Source organism: Neomonachus schauinslandi, chromosome 5 (genome assembly GCF_002201575.2).
Source record: "Neomonachus schauinslandi chromosome 5, ASM220157v2, whole genome shotgun sequence".
Taxonomy (NCBI): Eukaryota; Metazoa; Chordata; class Mammalia; order Carnivora; family Phocidae; genus Neomonachus; species Neomonachus schauinslandi.
In genome coordinates this window covers 30225777-30245670 of record NC_058407.1, presented here as the reverse complement: position 1 = coordinate 30245670, position 19894 = coordinate 30225777, and the positions used below count along the sequence as shown (strand labels likewise).

Sequence of the window (19894 nt, the reverse complement as noted above, 5' to 3'; positions counted from 1 at the left end):
ACACTTTAAAGTGGGTAAAGCAGTGGTTGAGAATTCCTTTGCACTGGACCAATGGTTAATGCTATTAATTATTACACGTCAGACAAGATATACATGAAAATTTAAATACTATGTGCTACTCATGAATCATACTTATTTACTTCATCAATTTTACCGAAGTACAAGCAAAACTTGGTTTCCATAACATGAAAAGGTAAGCCAAGTGATACGCATTAATCCAACTATTTGGGCACCTACTCTAGGTGCCAGACACTACTTTAGGAGCTGGGGATATAGCAGTAAATAAGACACACAAGCTCTCTCTTCGCATGAAACCCATACCAGATTGGTAGGTGCAGATGGTGTATAAAAAATTCAGATAATAAAATAATTAATTTCAGATATAGTAAATGGCATAGAGAAAATAAAGGATGGTGATGTGCTATCAAGGCCCCTCTGAGGTGTCCACGATGTTTAGGCTAGGAGCCAAATGATAAAAAGGGAACTACCAAATAATTGCTTTAGAGCATTCCAGGAAGAGCATTCCAGGGAAAGATTAAAATCAGTACAAAGGCTCTATGGCACAAAAAAGTTTACATAAGAATGAGGGAAGAAAGAACCTCAAAAGCTCAAAACTGAAGGTCAACAATATTGAAGAAAGAACAATGGAACGGTGCTGTTTATACTTTGGGCTATAATCTGTCAGTCTAAAATCAATTCAGTTGCCCATGACCAGCATTTTGAAAAATGAAACATTAACAAAATAAAAGGGATATACACGTAGTAAAGGTAAGCATTGTTTCTTACAAGTTTACTTTGGTTATTTATAAATTCACATGAAGGAATATGTTCTTCTGCATATTCCTATATAAAGTTCTTACTGAGGGTTGAGCTGAAAAGTCTGAAAAGTCAATGGTTCTCTTAGGCCAGGTAAAGCAGGAAAAAGATTATTCAAAAAAAAAAGAATGAGTAAATGAATGATACTAGAAGATTAAAGCATATTCCAGAACAGAGAGCACGAACCAAAGATATGAAGTATGAAGATGCTGAATAAAGATTAATCCAGGAGAGGTATGTGGGACAGAGGAAGAGAGAGAACACAGAAGATTGTAATAAAATCAACTGGTGGTGGTGAAATGGAAGGGATGATGTGATTTAAAAAAAAAAAAAAATCCCAAGGACCATCAACAGGATTCAGCCATCAATGGGTACAAAAGCATGTTCTCCAAAGTAGATAGCAGGACAACCCATCGAAAGTGCTGGCTTTCCCATCCAAATACTAAAACTTCTCTTTGAATTACATTTGAACTGAAGAAATGACCACGTATCATTGTACACAGTAACTAGTTAAATGAATTTATGGTTTACAATGTTCTAAACAGTAGAAGCAGTAGGACAGTTTCTCCTCTGAATTAGATTGAGCAAGTCTGGACTCAAGAGCAGATGAAGGTTCAAATACCATGTTGACCACTTTTACCAACTTGAAATGCAGCTAAAATATTATCTTCCAAATGAAGCATTTCAATGGGTTTTGGTTAAAAATGTAAAAATGCAGTATGTTGTAACAGTGTACAAGAACAACAGATTGAAAGCAGAAGATGGAATTTACCAGTCATATGTCAACAGAGACGTTTATGTAACTGGTGGATGAGAGTGAAAATAAATACCATTAGTGAGTACACTTCCTGCATTTGGATTTACATAACGTTTTAAGTTTCTTTTCAGCAATGAGAAACATTAAAACCAAGTTCTGAAATAAACCAAACTCAGACCCAAATCAAGGGAAATCAAGGTTAAATCAAAATTATAAAATATAATAATGTATATTCAATCATGCTATCAATAATGGTATTTTATGATTACTAAACATCAAAATTTTAAACCTCATCTTTTTATTTCAATTTATATTTTTACATACGTTTAAGACTATGCACTATAAAAATATAATATACACATTATGAGACAGCTCTAAATATATATAATTCACAAATACATCATTTGGAGATATATGCTCAGATTTCTTCCCAATAAGGTATATAATAAAAAAAAAAATTAAGGATCAATGCTACAGAAATTGGGGGGAAGGAATTATGAGACAATTATATCATTCTCAGCTTTAAATCTCACATGCATATTTAGAACTAGATGACTGAATATTTCAAAAGAGAACATGAAACAAGTTGGTGCCATATTTCATTTCATATATAGCTCTACTTTAGGTTATACAGATAAAGTTAGAACGATCTTGAAACAGATGGTAGTAAAATACTTCTAGAAATTAAATCCTTTTCCTACTGATGATATTATAAATTTTTAGAGTAGCTGCAATGAAAAAACAATTGCAAAATCGAAGTTACAAAAGGATTGTAATTTACCAGTTATATTTATTTATATATAAGTATTATAATAATGCTTTCACAGTAAAGTCCAAGTACAAATATAGTAATAATAATCTATTTCACCAAAAGTGTTCCCCTGTAAACACCTGCGAGAGATGCACAATCTAAATTCAGTCTTTGCTCTCTGCCGCAAGGCAAATATTCCATTCTTAAAATTCTCCACTTGAGCTATTTCTTGGATGGTGCATCAAGTGTGTACATTACAGTATAAAGAAGTAGTTCTCCAAAGTGTTGTCGAGGAATCCCAGGAGGAATCCCCAAGGTCAGAACTATGTTTATAAAAAAGTATACTAAGATGTAATTTGCCTTATATTTCAGGAATGTATAGTGGAATTTTCCAAAGACTACATTACATGTGCTAACACAACACACTAAATGCAGAAGCAGATGAGAACCCAGTTATCTTCAATTATGTTAAAGAGATAACAAGGAAATGAAGAACACTACTACTCTTTTCATTATTTCATTTAAAATCTCATTAACAATAATTTCAGTAATTATAATTTTTTATTATAACAACACAGCACTGTTATAATTTTTAAGTGCAATGGTATTTTTAAATTTCTCGATTTTAATTAGGAATACAGTAAATATCTACAGATATAACTCATATGATCAAAAGTTCTTTGGAGTTCTTAATACTTTGAGTGTAAAGGGGTCCGAGACCAAAAAGTTTGAGAACCATCGATCAGTATTATAAAGATTTATTTATAGTGTGGGTTACAGTGCTTATTTTCACACCAAACAGCACTAGTAAGAAATTTTGAGAATTTAGATTTCTAGGACTGCAGGTTTACAATTAATGGATTTCCTTTTAAGCAAGTTACTACTTAGTGTTAAAACATAATATGATGAAAAGATACATGAGTACACTAATAAATGTTAAAAAAAAAAAATGCAAACACTAACATTTCATCTCCTTCTAGTAGATTGACTCTCTTTGAAGTGTCTTATGACACCGAAAACTCTAGAGTTATCTTCCCAGTTGGATCTAATGCCAGTATTCTCCTTAAGCAAAATGGGAAAGGGCTTGTCACTATATCCTACAAATGAAAGCAGTCCAAGTTCCAAAAAAATTTGTCCTTGTAACAAAATGCATTCCCACTGAAAATATTTTTCTTTAGCTTTCTTATAATCTTGGGGTAAAAAATGTTAAAAAAAAATTAATAATCTGCCAACTCAATGAATTCTAGAATACCAATTCCCAATATTCGATGATGCTAGTTGGGTAAACTGAGCACTACAGAACTTAGCTGTATATGTATGACCTTTCTTTGTCATATAAAAAGATACACCCATTTACACACCCTCAGGCCTACCCACACATGCACACATACACCTTCATGAGTAACCCAACAAAACATACTTTTAAAATCTGGAAGAATACGTATCAAAATGGTATAGCAGTAATCTCTTAAAAAATGAGATTTTGGGTGAATATTATTTCCTATGAATTGTCATTTTTCCCTCATCTTTCTATGGCGAAATATGTATTATTTATTTAACAAAAATAAACAAGTTTCAAAAATAATTTGGCTCAATGTTGACAAGAACATTGCCTAAATTTTTTCTTCTTTAGATCAGTGATTCTCAGCCACAAGCAATTTTGCCCCCTATGAGAAACCTGGCAATATCTGGAGGCATTTTGGTTGCCTCGACTGGAAGGTGGTATGATGCAGGGCAACAAAGAATGTTCTGGTGTAAAATGTAAACAGTGCTGCTGCTGAAAAACCCTGATCTATACTGGTTTCAGATAAACTGACCTATTCTGTGATCAACTTTCTCAAGCAAACAAACAAAAAACCCAAAAAACAAAACAACTCTCACATGAGCTCCAGGCATATCTTTAATGTAATTACTTTAAATCATTGCCTAAGCCAACTTTCAGAGTTAGCAAATATTTATCAAACTCTTCATAACTTAAAAGACATAAGAATAAAGTTCTTACAAACAAAAATATTGGTGTATCACTCTTCTGATATATAAACTACTATTGGTTCACTCTACAGTTATTTAAATACAGTAAGCAAAACCCAAGCTGGATTTCTTAGCAGTTACAGAATAAACTTATTAAAAAGAGAATAAGAAATTTATTTTTTTTTTGGAGAATTATTATTATTATTATTATTATTTGACACAGAGCAAGCGAGAGAGAGAGAGAGACAGAGAGCAAGCACAAGCAAGGGGAATGCAGGCAGGGGAGAAGCAGGCTCCCTGCTGAGCCAGGAGCCCAATGCGGGGCTTGATCCCAGGACCCTGGCATCAAGACCTGAGCCGAAGGCAGCTGCTTAACCGACTGAGCCACCCAGGCACCTGAGAATAAGAAATTTAAAAAAGAAACAAAGAACATAAAAAGGTGGGAGAAAAAACCATTTGTAGCTACAAGTTAAAGTAGATATATCAATGTATAATGTATTTTTCCATTGGTCAAGATACTTTGTAGTAGAAACATTTCTAGAATGGCAAGGCAATTATCCAAATCATGGATATAATAACACAACTGAAAAATAATGGATGAGGGAAGAGAATAGAATATTGCTTCCATAATGCTTTCCAAAATTAAAAAAAAAAAAAAACCAACCCAAAATTAAAACTGTAATTATTTCAATATAGTGTTCAAAGACCTTAAAAACTGTGATGGCACAAACCCCATTGTATGTGTGTGTGTATATATATATATATAGCTTAGCTTCTTGCCAACACACGGTATGCACATTTTGACGTTTTTCACCTCTGTAGTTCACTTGGAGGTGACACTATCTCATAGGGTTACTGTAAAATTATCTGAGATGGTATATTTAAAGAACTATTAAAAGCACTACTAGAATGGTGTCTAGCATGGTCAGTAAATGCCAACCTATTATTATTACATTTTAAGTATGCAAATGAACTGAACTTATTTACATCACACATAAAAGTCTTTTTCTTTTTTTCCCCTCCCCAATTTACTTACGTGCATTATCCCCTTCTGGAGGTTGATAAAAAGAAAGGCCCAATGATACTATGGCTGCAATTTCTAGTATAATTAAAGTGACATCTTGTAATGCTTCCCATACTAATTGAAGAAAGGTTTTTGGCTTTTTAGGAGGTATAAAATTCTTTCCAAACACTGCTTCTCTTCTCTCTATATCTGCAGGGTTTCCACTTAAACCTAGTGAAAAGAAACAAATTTCAGTGAAAAATTTCACTATTTACAAATGAAAATACCTATTTTATTCAAAACATATTCTTTACACTTTAGATTCCAATTCATAAGCTCCTATTGATAGGATTTTTATGCATTAGACCAAATGTGCAGAATTTAAATCACTGAAAAATGTGTACAGTACTTTAAAAGGACATTTCAGCTAGACAGCTCAAGACGGGATTAACAATTTTCACTTTTCCAAACTGCTTATTTTTGATCAAACTACCTTATACCATCTTGTAGACTGCCAGAGACCAGAACTGATAATGACAGTTGGATGGGTTTTATATTGGAATTAAACATTTCCTTGACCTTTACTTATGATGTTTTCCCTCCAAAAATGGGGAATTATGTATTTATTTGATTTACTTAACAGCATCTTGGTTAACTCAATCAGTGAAAATCTTTGATTTTCACTCTTATTTACTAAAGAACAATGAGAAGTTAATTTAAACTCTAAAACTTCTCGACTAAAATGTCTGTTAGACTTTAACTGATAAAAGATTTCCAAGTCACAAAAAACAGGAAACTTAGGATGACTTTTCTTTTGAATTTTATTTTTAGGATTTAGTTCCAGCTTAAGAAATAGGTAGTGCTATTGACTGCACCCACAGTCACTGCATTGTAGGACATAGCATTTATTGCATGAAGTGTGGAAGTGGAGCAGTAAGAGGTTGAGAGTTGGATGAGTATCAATTCTGCCTTTCCTTCACCGCATCTAGCAGGTCCTCCTCTCATTTAACCCTGCTGATCCCATCAAACCTAGACATGTTCCCATTAGCTAAAGCAAAGTATGTACACATTTACATTTTTGTGGGGGGTATGAGAACACAGGCAGCAGTGACAAATGATTTGTTTCCTTAGGCTGTTTAAAAATATCAAAGAAGGAGGCAAAGGTACCAGAATGATACAATTTCCAATTTATCATAAATTTAAATTTATAGTTAATTTAGTTAACTTAATCTTTTCGGGGGAGCAAGAGTTCATTCTAAGAGAACAACAGATTACTGGAAGGCTCTTGGTTTTTAGTGTTTCAGCTAGTAATCTCGATGTGGAGACAAGCAGAGAGTAGAAGAGAGAACAAAGAAAGTATACTGCTAGAATAAACAGTAAGAAATGAATATAAACTTTTTAAAATAATTATTTACTTTGTTAAAGGTATCAAGAAGATTCCAGAGATGTTTTCATTATCAACTGTAACAAGGTCAGTGCATTCTGGGCAGAAAGGATTTCAGATTTTCCGATGACAAAAGTCATCATCTGAAAGCTTCCACAGAACGCCAGGTTTCGAGACAGAGTTTAACAGAAAGAAAGGAATCAAAGGATTGTACTAATTGTGACCAGGGGAAAGACAGTATGAGAGAAGAAACTTGCAAATTTTAATTTAGGATCTACACAGTTTCTTCCGACTAGAGCAATGCTCGCCAATCACACCTGGCTGCAAGCAGTTAGCACTGGTCCCTGGTTTAACTGAGGGACATCCTGGACAATCAATGTAGTGATGTTTTCCACAAAACAAAATTTGTTTTAAAGAACTAAACCTTGCAGTGTTCTGAGATTATGTGCTTGCTGCTTTTTTAATTAAGTGTCCTTTCTTTCATAAAAATTGTAAGTTTGTTTTGTCTTGTATTTTAGTGATCTTACTAGCAAAAATAAAAGACTGCATTCCTGCCCTGTGTCAGTCTCCAATTTTTTTTCTAAGAAATCGTCTGAAGTTATTGGTTCTATCAGTTTAACTCACATTTAATAGAACCTATCATTAATTACATATATATAATACCTAGTAGTTTTAAATATCATTATTAACTATAAAAATAACTGACCAAAACTTACATTGGTTACAACAGAGGCCAATATTTTATGTTAATGCTGACAAAAACAGCCACAGAGCTAAAGACAGCTTAAAAATATAACTGGAGAGAATTTAGAAAATAAAAAAGCAGCTGGTCCTAAAGGTTACTGTAATTCTTCCATACCACCACCAAGCACACACCTAGGACATACCATCAATAAGGTCATCTGGTTTAAGAACCAGAATACCTAGATACCAGTTTACTTACTGAAATTTTGCACATGTGACTTAACTTTTGTAGCAGTTGGGGGAGGGGCATTAATATCTGTTGGTGTAACCTACAAAGTTGTTTGGAAAGGCCTGAGAAGATACAAAGTATCAAATCATAAACTATAAGGTAACAGCTATTAAGTAAGGGGATGACAAGTTACAAACTGAACACTACAGGTTTTAATTACACTTGGGGGCAATTAATTTCCATTAATATAAAATAATAAACTTACTATAATCTAAATATAGTGAAGGGTTTTATAACAATAGTCTGTTCCCCACCAGATACTACTTTAAGGGACTATTTTACATCTGAGGAATTACTGTGAACAAGTTATACATTCAGCAAACTTAAATTATACTGGAGGGAAACAAAGACAAAGTGACATATAGAAGACTAGTATTTATTCTCAGTGTAACAGAAAGCTTTCTAAAAGGGAAGGGTTTTAAAGCACTGCAGTAATAACTGATCTTATTTTAATTGTTGTGTGAAGTATAAACTGAAGAGTTCAAGAGCGGAGGGAAAAGACCATTAGGGAGGTTGTCGCAGTACAAAGTAAGAGATGTTGGTGGCTTGAATCTGAGTTTTTAATTGGATCTGCCAATTATCTTGTAAAAAGATCAGACAGAACTTGCTAAAGGACTGGATGTGGATGAAAGAAAGAGAAAGAATAAAGAACGGTATCTAGATTTTGGGGGGGGGTGGGGGGTTTATACATTTAAATGGATGGATAGTAAAGACATTTCCCAAGATAGAGCAGGCTTTGGGAACTGCAGAATTAAGCAGAAAAAGAGAGGCAAGAGTTATTGGTTTTCATTTTAAAGGTTTACACAAGAGATGCCAAACAAGTGGAGAAGTCTATAGACAGCTTGCTAGCCATATCTGGAACTCAGAGGTTGAATCAGAGAATCATCAATGTAGAGATGATTCTGGAGCCATGGGCCCAGTGAGAGCTCCCAGAAGCAGACAAGAGAGAAGGGCTGAGGCTAGAGCCTTGGAACCTTCCCAACATTTGAAGGTCAGATAGGGGAAGAAAAGCCAAAGGCAACCCAAAGAAATAGGCAGGGATGAGGGGGAGGGGTTCCAAAACAGGCTCATATAATACTATGGAAGCCTAGAAAAGGAGAGGTTTTTTTAAAAAGATGAAGATAATGTGGATGAATGTATCAAAGGAGTAGGACTGAAGACAGAGACTTGCTTTCACTAGATGGAGGCTGATGACCTTGAAAAGAAATCTTACAGTGGAGTGTCGTGAAGAAAGTCTGATTAGAAAGAACTGAAGAGAGAATAAAAATTAGAAAGTGAATGGAAACTATGATCATAAAACTTCTTCTGGAGTATGACACAGCAGAGAAAAATAAAGCAGTAAAAGTGAATTAAAGTGGGTAAGTAAAACCCATTAGGTTTTTAAAAAGATGAGTGATAGATACTAAGGCAAGTAATTTACCAGTGGAAGTAATCAAATAGAGAAGACAACACCAGAGACACAGGTTAACACTAGAGTAAAGCCTTCTCTTCGAAGAGGCAAGGGGAATGGAATCCATGGCGTAAGTGTTAGCCTGCTCTAAGTGCAGGAAGAGGCTTCCACTGTTAGGAGAGAGAAAGCAAAGTTCTTAGAGAGGAAAGGAGATAGCTAAGCTGATGAAACTGGTAATGAGACTACATGGTCCAAGCTTTAAAAATAGAGTACATATGACATGAAATCATTAAGTCTAACTTATGAATAAATAAAACGACAGATCTTCTGCCTAGTCCCACTGGCTCAGTTGATGGTAGTGTAGTGACAATGAGGCGAAGGGCATGTTTAGCACTGATCTCCTCATGGCCCATTACCTTCAGAAACAGAAAAAACATATATATTTTTAAAGATTTTTTTATTTATTCATTTGAGACACAGAGATACAGAGAAAGAGAGAATATGAGCAGGGGGAGAAGCAGAGGAAGGGGGAGAAACAGGCCCCCCGCTAAGCAGGGAGCCCGATGCGGGGCTCGATCCCAGGACCCTGGGATCATGACCTGAGCCAAAGGCAGACGCTTAACCATCTGAACCACCCAGGTGCCCCCAGAAAATATATTTTTAAAAACCATCAAAAGTAGCTGTAAAAATGAGTAAAGAAAACCTGATTTAAAATGGAGCTGTGATGCTATGAAGGGAGAATTGTCACACATGTAGCACTCATGTCAACTTAAATGACCCAACAGGGAGGAGGAAGATTTCCACTTGCCTTGGGAACCACAAACTGCCCACGACTTGCAGCCAGAGAGAAACTGCCACAACCTTGAGCTCTTGCTCTTCTTCAATGAAGCTATGTTGAAAACAACTCTATCTCCTCTCAGAACCTAGTAAAAGCGAGCCTCCCCTCTGTCTCTTCAGACTTGCCTATGGTTCACCATAGTCTGCGTGCCCTGACTTGCAATGCCACTGTTATTCCTGAATAAACTTATCTTTGTTTAATTAAATTACCATGTGTTTCATTTAAGGTTGATATTACCTGGTGTCAGAAGTGGGTTGGGAAGGAGCTGAACCCCTAGGGAATAATGACCCTCACAACTCTTTTGTGGGTTCCACTTGAGCCCCTTGCACTCTTCGTTTCTGTGAGTTGTCTTTTTCCTTTTGGTTCAGTGAGTCTCCTCTCAGAGTCAAGCTCCCTCCTTCTGGTTCAGCTCTCTGACTTTATCTGGGGTCTGCTTTTGTGAAGGTATTACCCTTCTTGGTGAGTACTCTTTTTGTTTTCTGTACTTCTACTTTGAGTAGTGGGACCCTTAAAATCCAGAAAGTTAAGCAAGCCACCTCCTGGCATACCTGCCTATCTTATGTCTAAAAACTGTGGTTCCAAATCTTTCAATAAAGATTTGTTGTAAAAGGCTAATGAAAAAGTGAAGATATAAGAGGTACCTAAACAAAAGGCTATAAGACTGACATAATACTCATACTGCTCCCCTTTCTTCCTTTGAGTACTCATTCTAGTAATCCTGTCTGAATTGCCTTTCCACTCTGAAGAGCCTATTAAACAATTACCTTTTCAAATAAGACCACCTGAAGCTATAGGCAATTCTCCTCAGGCATCTTTCATTTCTTGGTCAAAGGCCACACTAAAGACTAAACTAAGGGCTATAGTTAAATAATTTCTTAAACTCATAGGAAATCCTCTGACATTTTAATAGTTGGATTAACTCCAGAGATTAGTGGATACACAAAAAGGCAGAAAATAAGACCGGAGGCACTGGCTGGTTCCTGCTAGGAAATTTTGTTAAGGTGCTCTCCTCTATGCTGAGGATAATGCAGTTGGATGGCTGGATCAAGCTATGATGTCATTTAAGCTGCAACCCAATTCTTTGAGGAATTGAAAGCAACTATCCTTATCTTACAAATCTTTGTAAAAACTAGAAATGTGACTCTAGAGGCAGTTCTTTTTACCAATCCCAAAACCTCCCCTATTGATCTTTTTTTTTTTTTTTTTGGTTCCCCTATTGATCTTTAAAGGCTTGTAACTTGCGTTCTTCCTTGCGCCTCTGAGTTGTAAATGCTAAAGTACAAACTTCAGGGAAGTAATTCTTATCAGAAGAAAAACAAAAGGGGGAAAGGTCATTTAAAACTTAGCTTTAGCCATATGAACCGGTAGCCTTAACTTATTCCAATTACCAGAAAACTTAGATCCAACTTTTATAAAGAATAAAGTAGAAACCATGAGGTCTCTGTTTATGTCTGTTTATGTTTAAGCATATCTATACGTGTGTTGTATACATGTAGCATTTTCTACTGCCAATAGAATTACTAAAATTAATTTGTAAAAGAGTTCAATTTAGCTGATCAAATGTGAATTAAGTATTCATAGAAATTTTCAAAAATATAATAGAAAGTAACCCAAATGCTTTTCAGGATTTTGGTACAATCTGTGGCAAATAAAAGCTAGCTTAAGTTTGGTTTCACTAAAATAGGCATGTCTTCAGAGTTACCAGCATTAAATATAATGTAGACATACAACTTCTATTCTACCGGTTTTACTAATCAAATTCATGTTATATCTGTTAAAAAATTTGCCAACAAGAATGGCTGATTAATGTCTCATGAAGCTTTAGTGGGTAACTAAACATAATTGTTGAGAATGAGTAAACTAAACAGACGTAAGTAGGATAAAAAGGTTTTAGGTGAACTTTTCAAATAATCTCCCGAAATCTTTTTGGTAACCTGAAACCTTAAAGTTTGGCTAAATTAAGTGATGAGTTAAGCTAAATTCATTAAACAGATCATTTCCAAATAAGATAAAATACTGAAACATAGATTACTGAACATATAGGCTTTTTTGCTTCATTTTACAGAGGAACTAAAAATATTTGAGTCTAATAATAAACATGTTTTAGGCATGCTTAAAAATATTCTATGAAAAAAGCATGTTTCCAGCAATCATAAAGTATTTTTAAGTCTGCCAATTCACAGAATGCTAATGTAAAGGCCAGTTCAGAATTGTTTACTTCTTAATTAAGGTTGCTAAGGGGTAAGAATTCTAATTAATGTGTGTGCTTAAAGCTACTAGAAATAATAAGGGAAACATCTCCATATGCAAAAAAATTCGGATGTGGGCTTTTGGTAAAAGAAGGTAGAAAGGAATAGACATGCACTTTTTTTTTTTTTAATATTTTATTTATTTGAGAGGGAGGGAGGGAGAGAGAGAACGCAAGCAGGGAGAAGGGGCAGAGAAGGAGAAGCAGAGCCAGACGCGGAACTTGATCCCAGAACCCTGGGATCATGACCTGAGCCCAAGGCAGATGCTTAACCGATTTAGCCACCCAGGTGCCCAGACATGCACTTTTGTTGAGGAAAAGTTTGTTATAAAGTGAGGCTGGTGGGTGCCTGGGTGGCTCAGTTGGTTAAGCGACCTCCTTTGGCTCAAGTCATGATCCTGGAGTCCCAGGATCGAGTTCCGCATCAGGCTCCCTGCTGAGCAGGGAGTCTGCTTCTCCCTCTCACCCTCCCCCCTCTTCTGCTCTCTCTCTCAAATAAATAAAACCTTATTAAAAAATTTTAAAAAGTAAGGCTGGTTATTTAAAAAGGGAAAGAGACGGGGTGCCTGGGTGGCTCGGCGGTTGAGCCTTCAGCGCGGTCATGATCCCAGGGTCCTGGGATAGAGCCCTGCATCGGGCTCCCTGCTCAGCAGGAAGCCTGCTTCTCCCTCTCACAATCTCCCTGCTGTGTTCCCTCTCTTGCTATCTCTCTCTCTGTCAAATAAATAAAATCTTAAAAAAAAAAAAAGGGAAGAGGCTGGTTATCTGAAAAGAACAAAGATAGGATAAAATCTGAATGTAAAAAAGAAAGTTGTAGGTTTTTGGAAAAGGAATCTTTGAATGGAGATTTTAATGTGTGATCAAGCTGGTTAAGATTAAAATAAATTTATTTAAAAATGAGTTTCAGTATGGGGCACCTAGGTGGCTCAGTCGGTTAGATATCTGACTTTGGCTCAGGTCATGATCTCAGGGTCCTGGGATCCAGCCCTGCATCAGGCCCCCTGCTCATTACAGTCTGCTTGTCCCTCTCCCTCTGCCCCTCCTCTCCGCTTGTGCTCACTCTCTCTCAAATAAATAAAATCTTTTTAAAAAAATGAGTTTAATTATCAAAAGTACAGTGGTACAAAATCAGAATTTGTTTTTACCTCTGTTTAAAAGAACAATGTTTTCTTACATTACTGATTTGCCCTTAATAAGATATTGTAAACAAAGGTTTTTCTTTACTTTTAATGTAATCTGCTAGAAAGATTGTGTGTTTTGTCCTCATCACGTTTTTGATTACTTTTTTAAAAAGTTTATTATTTTCAATATTAAAGATGCTAAGGCTTTTTACAACTATTTAACTTTCTGTCTTTTCCTGCAAAGTCTTTGTCACTTTGGTTAAAGCAATACCTAAGTATTATTTCACAGTGACCTATGATCCTAAGTGTCCCAGCCTTTTGATATTTTTGACAAACTTCCCCAAAATCAAATTCTAAAGGAAGTATTCTGACCTTGAAGTAACTTTAGGTTTTTACAGAAGGTCCCTGGAACATATCAAAGGATTTGTTCTCCTTATAAAGAGGGAGATGTTAAACTAATTAGACTTATTTGGTATGTGGAATTACATGGGAAGTATGGTCAAATAGGTGATGTTAAACCTTCTTAGAATATATTTGTGTGGAAATACATTATTAATATAAGCAAAAATAGCATGACATTTCTAAAGATCTCATATGTCCTTGTATCACGTTAACACTTATAATTCTAGTTACTACCTTAAAGTATCTGTCACAACAATAAATTTCTTTCTCGGTTGCATTATAATGAACTCTCATCAGGCCTTTAGCCATGGCCATTTTTAAGTCTTTTTGGCCATTTACAGACAGTTATTGTTTTACTCTGATGCTTTTACAAGTGTTCCTGCAAAAGTACTTCATCTTCAAAGAGATTCAGGAAAGGACAGTTCTCTGGTAACTTTAAGATAATAAAACTGAACTGGGTAAGAATTTCCAGATCTAGTGGCAAACTGAATTCAAGCAGAACAAGAATTGAAAACATGAGACTGAATGAACTGAGGAGGAGGATTATAATTTTTACGACTTGTTTAAAACATTCTTGGTTCTCTAATGTTTTGCTTCTTCAGATTTTAGGAAATCTTTTTCTCTTAAGCTATCAACAATTTGGTGATATGCACCTCTGTCAATAAAGATAAAGCATTTATCTTTATTTATCCACATGATCCCTCCAGAATTTGGAAACTCTTAGTGAATATTTTAATCTTCGTGACAATTATTTGCAAAAATTCAATAAGAATCTGTTCTCCTTGTATCAGGACAGAGAAACATTGGTTATATTACCAAAGCTTTGACTGGAATATCATATTTGAGAAATGTGCATACATTCAGATAGAATGAGAGTCTTGAGCGAAGAAGTTTGACTTTACGGAGCCAGTGAAATCCTACGAAGGAAAAATCAACCTGGTACCTTGCTTACAAAATTCCAGCAAAGCAGTCTTAAAAAGAGCTTAGGTGGTTAATCACTATTCTTGCTTCACTATTATAAATAATCAGGCAAAGTTTAATGCAAAAAAATAGTTTTATTATAAAAAATGAGGGTACTTGCAGCAGGGAAGAAATTATGTTTATTCCTTTGTCTACTTTAGATTCTAATCCTGTTAACTGTCTTTGAGTTTGTTATATACTTGTAAATTGGACTGGATCCTGAATTCTAGTTTCCTCAAAAATCTGGCTACAGTTCTCCAAAGTAACATTTCCAATTTTCTCTTACACTTTTGATTTGTAATCAGTAAGAACAAAGACTGCCCATGAATGTACTTGGAAGGGACTCTACAGCAGGTCCTTCTCACCACCCAGATGGCAGCCAAACCTTGGGGACCTAAACCTTGACTACGTATCTCGCGGATGAAGAAGGCGCCATCTGACATCTGGTCCTGCACAGATGCTAGAGACCTCCGAATCAAACGGACTAGAAAAAGAAGTAGCTGACATAAAGGCTGACTCCTTACTCCCCTGATGCCGAATCAAGACTTCATAGTTTAAACATGAAACTTTTTTCCTTCTCTCTCTTTCACTTTGCCATTGGCCTAGAAAGAGAACACTTTCACCCGATTTCTCAAGGCCATTGCTAAAGGAGGGGTCTGCCTTTCAGACTGTTGATTTATCATTAAAATCTCTTACCTATTAACAGTGCCACCTGAGTGAGTGAGAGTGATTTGTGTCCCAACTGGATTTATGTTTGTCTGTGGTGGTTATCATTCTCCTCGGGCCTATAAATGCCTCAAAAGCGGTACATATCAGGGTAAGGCCTTTTGAGTTATCTGACTGTGCTCCTAACTTTCCACAAACCAACTAAGGCACCTGCTTTGGTCAGATCCCCTGTATTTACATCGTCAAATGAGAAAGGACCTAGCAGGAGGCTTTCAGGATTCAGGATTCACTTCCTTTGGCAGGGCCATACTTCCCCAGTTAGGAGTAAATATAAACAAGAACATGATCAGAAATCTCTCCTTTACTCTTGGAGATATTGCAGAATCAGTAGCCAAGACAACAGCTGCCCAAAAAGGAGCCTTAGACTCTCTGGCCGAAGTTGGTAATAGGACAGTCCTTGATCATCTTCTACTGAGCAAGGAGGTATCTGTGCTGTGGCCACCACCACCTGCTGCACCTGGATTAACACTTCTGGGGACGTTAAAGCTCAGTTACGTAAGACCATTGAGCAACCCACTTGGCTTAAAAAGCAAGCTGACCAGCCAACCTGGAATTTCCTAGTCAGCACTAGGAGATTTGGTGGCAACAGGAGGACCAAAGGAGATTTCCAACAGCTCTGGAGACAATGAGAAATACAGGCGTGGTACCCACAAACCCCTTTTTGAGTTCAGTCCTTCCTGCTATTTCTGAAGGCCATGAACATAATGTAGCAAACAGAATGTTAGCTCAAGGCTTTGAGATGATCCAATGTTTATAAGCTTGATAAGATAGGAATTTATGAATAGGAAATGCCTGACAGCCCTCCTTCTATCTTCCCTGTTACTCAAATGTGGCCTCCATGGTTTCCACTTGCTACTTAGTCCCCACTCCCCCACCCCTATATATATGGGACATGACTCTTGGAAAAGGTCCTTCCAAGCACCAAAAGACCCAGAAAGACAAAAATATTTCAATCAAAAAGAACAACCTGATGCTTAATCAGTGATGCTTTCTTGGAAAGATCTTAAGCGGAAGGGGAAAACATGAAAATCAATCAAGGAAATCTAATTTAAAATGTAGTCGGGAAGCCAAGAAGGGAGAGTTCTCATGCACATAGCACTCATCTCAACTTACAAGACCAGCAGGAAGGAGGAAGATTTCCACATGCCTCAGTAACAGCAAACTGCCCACCACTTGCAGCCAGTGAGAAACCACCACAACCTCGCACTCCTGTTCTTCTCCAATGAAGTTATATTCAAAACAACCCTCCTCAATTTCCTCCCAGAACCTAGTAACAGCTAGTCTCCCCGCCCTTTGCCTCCTTGGACTTGGCCATGGCTTGCCATAGTCTGCAAGTCCTGAATTGCAATTCCCCTGCTACTCTCAAATAGACTCATCTTTAATTAAATTACCATTTATTTAAGGTTGACAGTCTCACAATTATGTGCTTTTGGGGTCTGGATTCACCACTGTGGAAAGTGGAGGGGGGGGTAGCCTATTTTCATTCTATGAATAGATAATGGCTCAAAGAGTATTGTGTTTATATTTGGAAAAGACATAAAATTCAAATTTTATCAATAGCTGGATGTTTTATAAGAAAATGTAGCACCACAACTGCTGCCACTAATAAAATCATGTCTCAGCTTAGGAATTGAAGAGGGGAAAATACTGGAAAGGGCTTAACTGAAAATCATGCCTACTACACAGCAAATACCGCAGTCTTACCAAGTTCTGTATGTATGTCTGCGTGTGTGTGTGTGTGTGTGTGTGTGTGTGAGAGAGAGAGAGAGATGGTGGTGGTAGCGGTAAAATGGTAGCAGCCACCCTGACTTCTCCAAGTGAAGGCTGCAGGAAAACATGGAGACCTAGAAGGCATGTGAAAATTTATGTTTACGTGCATTCTTCTTGGGAAACAAACTAATACTCTCAATTTCAAAAGAGAGGACTGCTCCTCAATTTAGGAATCACTGGTCTAAAGTGAAACTTTCGCATTCACTTCCATGGGCCAGGCACTGTGATGGGCACTAAGCGGGGAAGTGAGTCAGACAGCATGCCTTTCTCTGGCACTTGCCCTCAAAGAACTCATAGTTTAGTGGGGCAAGCTGACAAGTAACCAGTTAATCATGGCTCAGTGTGTTTAGTATTATGATGGGGTGGTGAGGAATATACAAAGCGAACCAGAATCCAAAATTTAGGGGGTGGGGGTAGAGGAGGAAATTCTAAGGTATCTAATTTGAGGTCTTAAGAATGATTGAGAGATAGGGCGCCTGGCTGGCTCAGTGGGCAGAGCTTGCAACTCGATCTCAGGGTGTGGAGCTTACTTAAAAAAATAATCATAAATAAAATTAAAGTAAATAAATGGAGTAGCAAGAACCCCACTAGGCTACTCTGTACTACTGTTCTTAAAAAAAAAAAAAAAAAAAAAAAAAGAATGATTAAGTGTTAAAGAGTCATAGGAAGGATGAGGTACAGTGTTTTAGGTGAAGAGATAGTATTTAAGAGACCCAGGAACAAGAGTGACCTTGGCACAATAGTATTTAAGAAAACTGCAAATTCTGCTATGCCTCAAACATTGAAGAGAAGAGTTGGAAAGAAGAAACGAGATAAGAGAAGTAATAACCAGGGGTCAGATCCCCCAAAAGATCTGTTAACCTAAGCAAGAGGTCAGAACTTCATTCCAGGGCCAATGCAAAACCACTACCAGCTAGCTGTAAGCAGGAAAGGGACAGGGAACATACAAGGGAGACAGAAAAAAACACCAGCAAGTGTGCTGTTACCTCAACATAAAAGAAGTCAGTGGCCTCAAACAGGGCAGTGTGGATGCAGAGAAGCAGATACCCTTGGGTTAAGACCAATTTAGGAGTTAGGAATTCTAGGTCTTGTTGACCAAGAGAATGAGAGTGGGTCAAGTCTCCTGTCAAAGTCCAGGCCACCTAAAAGATGGATAATGGTTTCAATGGAAATGGGAAAAAGAGAATACGCTTTCAGAACAGAAAGTCTGGAAAAGTTGCGAACATAAGATGTTTATAATGAATCAAGTTTTCAGGCCCAAAGTTTGGGGTAAAAATCTGGACTAGAGCTACAAATTTAGAAACCACCAGCATCCAGATGATGTGTGCAGTCTTAGGAGTACATGACATCACCCAAGGAGTGTAGATAAAGAGGAGGGTGTGGAGATGAACTGAAACCTGAGGCCCACCAACATCTAAAGGAAAGCACAGAAGGCTGATACACAACTGGCCAGATAGGAAGAAAGAAAGCCCTAAGAATCTAGTATTATGAAAGCCAGAACAGAACAGTTTAAAAAGGAAACATAGGGGCGCCTGGCTGGCTCAGTCAGAAGAGCAGGCAACTCCTGATCTTGAGACCTTGAGGTCATGTGTTTGAGCCCCATGTTGGGTATAGAGATTACTAAAATAAATAAACCTTAAAAAAATAAAAAATAAAAAGGAAATGTCTATTGCACTCAGAAAACCAAACTTAAAAAAAAAAAAACAACTCTAGCACTACGCTACTTCAGACTCTAAAAGTACAACTTTACGTATATGCAACAAAGTTAGGAGTAGTCAGTGTTACAACTATCTTCAAAAAATTCATAAGCAATGAAACTAGTGACCTGAACAGGCATTAAATTAAATGTATAATTCTCTATTACAGCAGCAATAAATTTCTAGGACAAGATCATGCAGGATTATCAATATAAAACCCTTGTTGGTAACTCTATTAATATTAAAATATACATGGCTGGCATACCGTGGCGATGGAAATCCTTGCTGAGTGCCTGAAAGAGCTGTGCCAACCGGTATAACCAAGCACATCCATCAGGGCATCAGAGGATTCTTGCGGTAGCCTATAAGTCAACAATGATTCATGCTGGGCAAAGGGCTGTTTTGTTTTTGTTTTTTTTTTTTACAGAGTTAAAACAGATTTCCATGTGTGAATACTAGTTTTATTATATTACATCATGAAGACCTGGTCAAAGCACACCATTACTAACAGCCTTACTTCCAGGAGTGCAAATATAAACTGTTATCTGAAACATTATGGAAACATTGGTCAGCCAGGGACAATTACTGTTGACTTTACCCTGCTTCCTACCACGTAACTCTTTTGTTTCTTTCTACCACTGTTTCCTTTTCTTATTCCCTTTGCTTTTTTCCCTCTTGCACCTAATTTTAGCAACTACCACTTAAACAGCTTGGTGTCTCATTCACTTTCCTGCCCCTTTACAAGGCCACGAAGCCATCCATGCCTCTTACAGAATACCACTCAGTATCCATCTTTAATTGGTACGCATTCACTGTTATCCTTTATTTAGTGCAGTACTACTGCACTAAATGATAAACATGATACCAGCGTAGAGATCTACATTCTAGAAATCTCATTATTAGACAGTCTACTCTACCATCCAATATAAAATATAACATAGATAACACAGGAACACATTCAATGGAAAAGATACCAAAAGCTAGTTTAGAAATAAAAGGATCAAGAAATAGGATTTACAACAGGAATAAGGAAGTCAATAAAGATAATGAAAAAAACCACAGGGATAACTGCATGCAGTTAGGATGT

At 36.7% G+C, this 19894-nt stretch overlaps 1 protein-coding gene across 3 annotated transcripts in view; it reads right to left on the bottom strand.

Moving 5' to 3' along the window:
- Positions 1-19894, bottom strand: part of ATP2B1 (ATPase plasma membrane Ca2+ transporting 1) — a 125897-nt gene that overhangs the window by 45329 nt on the left and 60674 nt on the right. For all 3 annotated transcript variants that reach the window (XM_044915360.1, XM_021687323.1, XM_044915361.1), the window contains exon 3: positions 5332-5529. In XM_044915360.1, the coding sequence (XP_044771295.1) occupies positions 5332-5529 (198 nt within the window). The remainder of the gene's footprint in view (positions 1-5331; positions 5530-19894) is intronic.